Source organism: Mastomys coucha, unplaced genomic scaffold (genome assembly GCF_008632895.1).
Source record: "Mastomys coucha isolate ucsf_1 unplaced genomic scaffold, UCSF_Mcou_1 pScaffold5, whole genome shotgun sequence".
Lineage (NCBI taxonomy): Eukaryota > Metazoa > Chordata > Mammalia > Rodentia > Muridae > Mastomys > Mastomys coucha.
Window position 1 is genome coordinate 1,909,182 of NW_022196911.1, and position 9,801 is coordinate 1,918,982.

At 40.3% G+C, this 9,801-nt stretch overlaps 1 protein-coding gene across 15 annotated transcripts in view; it reads right to left on the minus strand.

Moving 5' to 3' along the window:
• Syne1 (spectrin repeat containing nuclear envelope protein 1) overlaps positions 1-9,801 on the minus strand; it is a 506,592-nt gene that overhangs the window by 125,123 nt on the left and 371,668 nt on the right. For all 15 annotated transcript variants that reach the window (XM_031352591.1, XM_031352581.1, XM_031352598.1 and 12 more), the window contains 4 exons: positions 6,960-7,116; positions 3,650-3,781; positions 2,833-2,988; positions 2,058-2,267 (listed from right to left, as the gene is read on the minus strand). In XM_031352591.1, the coding sequence (XP_031208451.1) occupies positions 2,058-2,267; positions 2,833-2,988; positions 3,650-3,781; positions 6,960-7,116 (655 nt within the window). The remainder of the gene's footprint in view (positions 1-2,057; positions 2,268-2,832; positions 2,989-3,649; positions 3,782-6,959; positions 7,117-9,801) is intronic.

Sequence of the window (9,801 nt, forward strand, 5' to 3'; positions counted from 1 at the left end):
ATGCAGAAGTGCTCTCTTAAATCCCATCCCTCTTCTTGAGTGCCGAGTAAACATGGAGAAGTAATGTAAACTTTCCACCGATTTTAGATCCTTTGTCTTTTTTAATGCTACTTAATATTAAAATATGATGATTATAAAATGTGTTGAGTACTTCTTATGTATTAGGGCCATCTGAGAGTATCTCAAAGAGTTTAATTTATTGAAGCCTTATAATATTGTGAGGCAATGGTTGTGGGGATAGTTGAGGACACTGAGGCTCAAGGTCATAAGGCAGTTATGATTATACAGCAGTGAGCGACAAAGCTGGAATTTGAAACACATGGCTGTTGAGACAGAGAGCCTGGGCTACTTAGTGAGTCAAAGCCCCAGTCCGCAGGATTGGTTTTAAAACTGAGGGCAGCAAATAAAGCCAACAAAATAAACTTGTTGACTTCAGGGACCTTAGGCTTAATCTTCATTCTGTTTGAACAACATACACCTAGTAGGAATATTATACGGATTTAATAATGATTCATATGAAATATGTATGTGTGTATATGTATATACAAATAAACAAATGTTATTTGTTTATTTCATGTATGTGTGCCACATGTGACAAAGTAACAGAGTAACCTGTGGAAGTCAGTTCTGTCCTTCCAGCAAATAGGATCAGGGGATTGAATTCAGGTCCTCAGGCCTGGCTGCAAGCACATTTAACCACTGAACCATCTTTCCATCCCTCATTTATAATTTTAAGACTATAGATTATTTGAAAGTGGTAATGATCTGTCCCTTTATATGACTGTCTAGAAAGTTCCATGTTTCTTGGTGAATGTAACATTTGATATTTTATAATAACTTTTTATTTTTATGAATCAAAAATTACATCAAATTCTTCCATGTTTGCTGAAAATAGCTTCCGTTGGACTTAAGTATTCTGAAAAGGACCCTTTTTGATTGGGCATGAAAAACATCAATACTAAAAGTCTATCAGTGACTTTTCCATTTTTTTTCCAATGACAAACAGAAAAGTTTTCATAAGCACAGAATTACATATCTGGCCCTGAGATTCTAATATGGCAGTAAAGGGTAATAAATCAGAGGAGTTCAGATCGGAAAGTAGTGTAACACTTTCCAGTGTAATTCTGAGAGAGGTAAAAAGAAATTAGACCACAGCCATTTCAAAAACATTTGAGTAGTGAGTTTGGGGGTATTTCCGATATTCCAGCACCTCCTGCATGTTCTTTGGTAACAAGAATTAAATTCTACCATTACCAACTGGAAATTACAATAAATGATAATTTAGCTTTTATTGGTTGAATTTAAACTTTTATTCAACTCTCAGTTTGACTAAGTGGTGTTTTCAACCTTCCAAATTCTAAAAGCATGAAACTTGGCTTTCTTAATCTTTAGTTCAATCCACCTGGTTTTCTGCAATGTTCTAGCTCCTTGTTATCCATTAAAAAAAAAAAATGTTTATAAGATGGTCTGAGAGATGGCTCAGACACTAACATGCTTTGTGAGTTTGATCCTCGGAACCCATGTAAAGTTAGTTACAGTAACACACCCTTGTAATCTCCAGTCCTGGAGAGGAAAGGATTAGATCCCTGGGCTTCACTAAGGCAGCCAGCCTACCTTAAGACCAGTGAGTCACAGGTCTTTTATGCTTCAAAACAAAGTGGATGGCCCAGAAAGATAGCTCAGTAGTAAAGGCACTTTCCACCCAGTGTAATGAGCATCTTCCCCAGGAGCCCCATTGTAGAAGGAGACAATGGACTCACATGAGTTGTCCTCTGACCTCACCATTCATGCCTCCCACCACCATATACACATATTAGACTAAAGAAATGAAACAAAACTTAAAATGAATATAAGGCAGGTGATTCCTGAAGAATGGCCCCCCCACACACACTCATGCACACACTTCATATCACCCACACATGCATGTGCATTCACGCACATCCTCAGATACCTCACTGCAAACACACAACACATATGAATGCTTGGAAGATACTCTTTGCTGATGATTATCGCTGTTCCTTGAAAATGTCCCAAACCCTTCTTGTCCTCTGATTTACCTGGAAACTGAGGATTTGCTGGAGTCTTTCCTTCATCTGATGACATCGCTGATCCACTACTGAATCCAGCAGGGATAATCGACCCAAAAGACAACCCAGAGTATCTTCAATGACATCCCGGTTGTCACTGTCCTCTGGGAATGCTTGAGAAAACAAGTTCTTGTTCTTATCCATTTCTTCAGACATTTCCTTAATGTCCTTGGCAAGAGCCTAGGGTTGATGAAAGCCAAGCTTCATTCACCTCATTGTTTGGACTTCTGTAAATCAAGTTATTATCCCCTGGGAAATCTAGGAAACCTTTCACTTAGTAACAACTACACTTCTACAAGCTGAGTCTGTTTTGGGAACTTCTATAGATCACAGGTAAGTTGTTCTAGCAAAGATTTTCCTCAGAGGCTTTATATCATTATACAATAAAAATATGCATTGTTAAACATTAAATTTTAAAAATATGAAATGCTGGTTAGGAATTCAGTCCTTATAGCTTGTGTTCCATACAGGGAGTATTTGAAATGTACAATAACCCAGAGTTCTCCATTTCTCCTCTTCTTGTACTCACATTAAAAAGTTATAAAAGTGCATACCATACATATCCTTGAGAGCTTTATATGTTGGAAAAAAAATTCTGTCCCACACTATGTTTCTTGGAAACACACCACAGCACTTTATTAGAGCTGTCTTGTTCTTGGTGTTCTTTAAATGTAAATATAATTGCCCATTTACTAATTGTAATTGCTTTGAAATTTCATGCATGGATAGAAACTGCCAACCTTACCTCCTGTTTGAAGAGACAAGCTTCTGTTTCTTCTGACAAAAGTGCCGTGGCCACAAATAAACGCTCTTCGACGTCATCCAACCAGGTTGAAGTGGCTGAGACTCCATCATACAACTTCTGCTCCAAGTGAATGCTCTGTCTGTCTGTTCCTCCACTCTGGGGTGGGGGCAGTACACAGAGAGTTCAGACACTCAACACAGATAAGGCAATCAGTTTCAATCCAGGTATAATGGTTCAGACCTGCAACCCCGGCTCTAGGAAACTGAAGACCAGAAGATGGGGCAGTTAAGCTTATCCTCAGCTAAGAAGCTAATTTGAGGACAGCTTTGGCTACAAGAGACCCTGCCTCACTGGGCAGTGGCAGCACATGCCTTTAATCCCAGCACTTGGGAGGCAGAGGCAGACAGATTTCTGAGTTCGAGGCCAGCCTGGTCTACAGAGTGAGTTCCAGGACAGCCAGGGCTGCACAGAGAAACCATGTCTCAAAAAAAACAAAAAAAAAAAAAAAAAAAAAAAAAAAAACAGAGAGAGAGAGACCCTGCCTCCACCTCTCCACTCCCAACTCATCTTTTAGTAATAATAATAATTAATAATAATAATAATAACAATAATAATAAAATTTCAGTATTTTGAAGAACTATAGAGAAATAACAAAGCACAATGATATTCAGAAATCAGCATCTTTAAGCTCCAGGACTCATCACTCATGCTAGGCCTCAACTGTCATGGGCAGAGATGGAACAACTTTGGTAAAGATCAGATGAATGAGTCCCAGAAAGACAAGAGCAAGACAAGTACAATGATGACCCAGGCATACCTGTGATGACACCTCTCCAAAAACCTGGCTCAGTCCATCCAGCAAGGACGTCACTGAAGATTTATCTTGAGTCTGTGCTTCCCCTCTGAACGGTAGTACCCCTGACAGGAGTCTGTTTGTACTGCTGTAAAGCTGTGGACAAACAGGAGTGGCTTGCTTAAGAGTAGGTGAGCCATGCATAGTTTTCTAAGTTGGAGGTGCAAACAAAGTAGGTTATGGGAAGCCTTGTCCAGAGGAATAGGAATTTTACAACACACTACATCACTGCATATCATGGCCAGATCCGGTAACAACCATGAATTTTAATGATGGAATAGGAAAAAAAATAATGGTAGAAATGCCTGAACTTTGCCCCAGAAACCCTGAACACATCTTCCCAGCTTTCTCTCTATCTTTAAAGAAATAATTCATCCTAACTATCTGCCAGACACCAGTCTCCTTTCTTTTAGTAATCACCTCTTCTCTTCTAACTTCTTTTAGAATTCCCCCCCCCACCAATGAGGACCATCTGCAGTACAAGCATTCAAATGCTTTGGAGATGTCCCCAATGAAACTCAGTCCTATAGTTTTTCATAAATATTTCACCCTCATTTGACTGACTGGTTGATTGATTGATTGACTGATTGATTGCCTGATTGAGTCTGACTATCCATCATCCTGTGAGAATTCCAGGCCACTCCATCCTGTAGTTTGACCATCTGTTACTCGGCATATCTTTGTCTCTTTCATGGCTGCAGTCTTAAATGATGTATCCGTTATAGTGGCTTTCCACCATTATTTTTAACCTGCTCCCTTTTGGATTCCTGTTTGTGCAGTAGAGCCTCCCATAGCTACTTATTTCCTCAGGAATGTGTGGGAGAGTTCCTGGGTCGAGATACAGGTTTGCAGAAGGCAGAACAGTACCCACAAATCCATAAAAATGCTTCTGCCTAGAGGCATTAGATACTGTACAAGTTAGGAGAGGAAGAAAAATCCCATCGGAGAGACAGAGTCCATTGACTCCTTGAGCTATTGAATTTCATGCCCCCGAGATTGTGTTAGCTTTTTCACTTGAGAGTAATAAGTATATCTGATTAAAAGTTTCCAGTCAGCAGTTGGGAAAAGGAGAGCCTTGGAACACACAGATCTATATCCCAGTTCCAGCATTGCTTCTCAGAGATCATCAGATCTTGAGAGCTCAGTCTCCCCTTCCCAAGTCAACCTTGTCTACAAAGTGAACATAAGGGCTCTTGCATCTAAGTGTTGCTAGCCATGCTAAAATCTAAGTGTAAAACAGGCCTGTTGACTTCTCTTCCCTTGACAGGGACTCTGGACCTCTTATCTACTTCCTGTTCACTCTTCACACCAGAGGAAAACCAGTGGTTCCCAAAAGGAAGTGCCCCGATGCAAAACAGGCTGTGAAATAAAAAGGACAGCTGAAGCTTTCTATGTGTAAGGTTAAGGTCCAAGAAGTTCAGGAATATGAACCCAAACTTGGACAACAACCCAGGTGTCACAGAAGCACAGTAGCAAACAACAGATGGGTCTGGTAATCTCAGCATGGAAAATGCTAGATGCCAACACTGACAGGAAATGTGGTTCTCCACAATGAGGCAGATCTTCAGTGCTAGGGGAGTCATTGCAGGTGCTATGGCCTGAGTGGACAATGAGTGGAATAGTGGCCTTGGGCTTCTTAGGAACCAAGAAATAAGTAGGAACCAAGGAAGCATGTGATGCAGTAGTTTATTTGACACAGGACAGTCACAAAAGAATGAAGTCTCTAATTCAGGGCTGTACCTCCTGCTTATATTTAAAAGAATGGGAAAATACTGTGGCATGAAGGTAAGCCAGAAGTCGAACTACCTGAGGGGATCTACCTCAGAATGTCTAGCTCCAGGTGAGAAACATTTGACCAGGGGTGTAAGGAAGGGTTCATTCAGACAAAGATAGGAGATCTGTGCAAAAGATAGAACATCAGTGTCAGAGTGGATAATGTGATCCTGGCACAAAAATATTCAAGAATGGAGTGTTTTCGGCTGGAGCTGATGACAATTCCTGCAGACTTGTTGGCCAGAGGAGTGCAAAGAGGCAGGAAGTGAAGCCTGCCAGGAGGTTTTGGAAAATGGCTCTGTCAGAAGAAATGCAACAGTCTGTTACCCCAGACCATCTTTGTCCACTTATTCCAGTCAGGTTGCCCGCCTTGACAGCTTCTGTCCATCTCTGTCCAGCTATCACCCTTCCTTTCCTGTACAGCAAGCTCTGAATGATGACCACAGCAGATTCTTCAGGACCAAGAGTAAAGATCCTAGGATTTACCCCACTGGGGAAAAACTGCTGTCCTACAGTGAGCAACGCAGACATTGCTAACTCAGAACTGAGCCCTGGTACTCTGCCCATGTGCCCTTCTGAGCCACGGCTGCTGTAGGCATCACAGGCATACCTGGGACCCTGGCTTGGTCATTACCCGTTTCAACTCTCCAGTTCCTCTGAATTCTCTCTTGGTTTCTAGCTTCTACAAAGACTGAACCAGTAACTATTGCTTTTCTGGAACTTTCTGTTGTCTTGGGTTTTGCATGCATGGTGGAACTGAGCCCAATATCACACGATATCCATCCCAGGAACCAGCCTTACAGATGGGCCAGTTAACTGCCCTACTTGACCACCAGCTTTCCTTGTTTTCAAGACCCTCTAAGGCTCCAATATGTTTCTCATTAAAACCTTCTGAAAGTATTTAAGACTGGAAGTAACAGTGGAAAGGGGGGTGGGACCTAGCAGTTCAATTTCAGGCTTGTGGAAATCCTTTTGATATGTATACCCTCAGTTTGAAACCATAATTTTCAAAGTTGAAAATTAAATTGAACTTTTATGGTTCATGCTAATAAAAAATCAGACATTAATCATCTTTGGGAAAAATATAGAAATCAGATAAATTTTCACATACAAAGACAAGTATTGTGGGAAATGTGAGGCATGCCTTGTGAAGTAAAATACAAGATGAATAGCTTGCCTCATACTTATTTCAGAATTGTATAATGCATTCATCATACAATTCATTATAGAATTTCAGAGTGTATAATGAAAATACAGATTATTATGCAGTTTTACTCTCTTAGCGTAAACTGTGAATCTCTTACATCAGTTAATATATTAAAGCTAAAATTAGGCAGAGCACAGGGGTTCATGCTTGTAATCCCAGTCCCTAGGAGGCAGCAGTAGAAGGATCAGGCAGTACTCAGCTACATAGCAAGTTCTAGGGCAACATGTGTAGCGGGAGACCCTGTTTTTTCATAAGCCCAAAGGGAAACAAAGAAATAAAGAAAATGTTTGATACCACTTGTTCTTGTTCCTGTTCCAGAACATTCTGCAGCAACTTCTGCTTGGCACTGAACTCTTGATGCAGGCTTTCCCACTTCACTTTCATCTGGTCTTCGGCAGACAATTTTGCCCCTTCCGTCCCCAACTCCTGGGATGATACATCAGGCTTTTCACTATTAGAAGAATAAACAGTCTAAGTTTACAATGTGTGCAAAAAAGAAAAAAGAAAAGAGAGAGAGAAAGGGAAAGAGAGAAAAAGAATAATAGACAGATAGCCTATTTGATATTAACAAACCTGGCCTCAAAAATCAGAATGTGATTATCTTACTTGCGGACTTATACCTTAAAAAATGAAAAGTTAAAATAGAAATGCTGAGACTGTAAGCAGATTTTCTCCATATATCTAATCATGAGCACAGGAATATTAAAAACACATTGAAAATGGCTACGTATGAAATAAGCTATAGTAGGACGATACACTCAGATCCTTTGATAATCAGCCTATAAACTGGTTCAAAATTGGAAAATGTTAGCCTAATGAGAGCTTTCACCATAATGAGTATACAAGACATTCAGGCCACACTGTACAGGGACAGGAGGAAGATGTGCTGTGTGGAGGACAACAAGAATTTCAGGTTCATTTAAGGGAGCAGGCATTGGGGAGTCGGGGTGGGGGTAGTGGTGGTAGAACACTTGCCTTGGCAAGCATGAGGCCCTGGGTCCTATCCCCAGCATGCAGAAAGCAGGAATGGGAAACAGAGTGCGTATGACAGCAGTTAGTTGGAACACAGGATAACTTGTGCCACATCTCCTTGAGCCCCAGTTGTCTTGCCATATGATTGAGCATGACATTCATAGGTTATACAGTTTTGAAATTAAATAGAACATACATGACACCTACAGCTCTACGTGAATGGCTACCATTCATGATGTGGAAGTTAATGATCTTCCTGTTACATACACTGACCTTAAAAATTAATGTTGAAAAAATGCCTCTAATTGAATGTTGTTGTTTTTTTTTTTTTAAAATAAAACACACTTTCAGTGGAAAAGAAAGGAGATTGAAACCTCCTATGAAATTGAATCTCTTTATTGTATTTTCTTCTGCATTGGTTACAATGTACCCGTCTCCATTCACTGTTTGCATAAAAATTCATATCGAACCTAGGGGGTGGTTACCATTCATATTCTTATACGTCATCACTGACACATATAAAAATAGTAGCGAGTTAGTTTTACATCAGAAAGTTATCTTTTTCATTTGTCATGGGAAAATGTTGTTTTTGTTATTTTAATGCCAGTGAATCCCAAGGCGGGTTTTCCTTTGTAGCCTTAGAAATAACTGGGGACTTGACAGAAGGGTGTGAACTGGACTCAGTTACACCGAAGGGTGGTTTTTCTAAGGAATTTATATAACCATTGAAGAATTCCTAAGTGGTATTTTTTTCATAAGTTAATCTTCACAGAAAGCTAGCACAGCAGGACAAATTTCTTTTTACACGAGTTTAATACTTGAAAGAGCAACTAAAGCAACTTGTAGATGTTTATCTCGTCTGGGTTCTAGCCAATACTGAAGGCCAAGGAGAAGGGAGAAAAAACAACAACAGCTACGTTTTTTTTTTTTAACCACAAGAAACTTGCATGAGATTCCCACAGCTCTTTTGTGGAACCGACTGTCTGCCAAGCAGACGGCACTCACTGTCTCCTTCTCAGAAGCAGAGATGTTAAGGAAAGGACTTGAGAAACCCTGGATGTGTGAACGCTGCCCACTAGAGTTGCTTAGCAGGTAGCAAGAGGGAAGACACCGCTCTGCCAGCCTAGAGAAGTGTCCCCTTCGTTTGGGGCTTTGCTGCTGATGTATCATAAAGGCCTTATCACCGATCTTTCTAAACATGGTAGCAATTATTTCAGCTCTTTCACAGATTTAGGGTGACTTAAATGTAAAAATTATGCATCCCATAATATCTGCAATGTATTGACACTCAGAGTCACGGTGTCTGTGTTGACTAAACTGCAAAAACACGTTAGTGGCCACAGCTGCAATCTCCAGCGCTCCAATTGAACACAATATGTTGTTTTAATTCACGTTGTTCCTTAGTTTCCACATGTATGATTTCTGATACCACGTTGTAATTTTGTTACAGTTACCTACAATTTTTTTCTTGGCTAGTAGGTACTCCTGCCTTTTCAATGATTTGGTGTTATAAATAATATTTTATAACATCTTTCTAACCTATACTCTTTTTTTGTATCATTTCTGCTGAAACAATGTTTACAACTGAGAAACAAAGCCAAAGGAGATGGCCAAGAGACACAAACAAAGGCTGCACACACACACACTTTGGTCCCAGCACTTGGGAAGCACTTGGGAAGCAGAGGCAGGTGGATCTCTGTTGAGTATGAGGCCAGCCTCCTCTACAGAGTGAGTTCTGAGGAAACCAGAGTTACACAGAGAATACCTGTCATGACAAACAAAAACAAAGAAAAGAAAAGGCTTTTCTTTGTATCATTATCAAAACATTTTGTATTGATGGTCGCTCCTTAGTATCCTAACTCCGTAGGGTAAGCAAGCCAAGACCCTAAGGTGAGTGGCTCAAGACACAGGCGTATCCCACTGGCTGGTTCCGTCACCTTTCCAGCTTGCAAAGAAAAGCCTCCTGTTGAAAGGTTCTCTCCTTCCCTTGTCTAGTCCAATATTTCATCTTCCTGTATGTAAGACTTTCAAAGTGTCCACTCCAATCCTGGTCCCCAGGACAAAAGACTTTACATGTAGAAATTATAGGAAGAAAGCTGTTTGGAAGTCTACCACTTAGCCTGCATAGACATCCATTTTTTTTTTTTTTTTTTTTTTTTTTTTT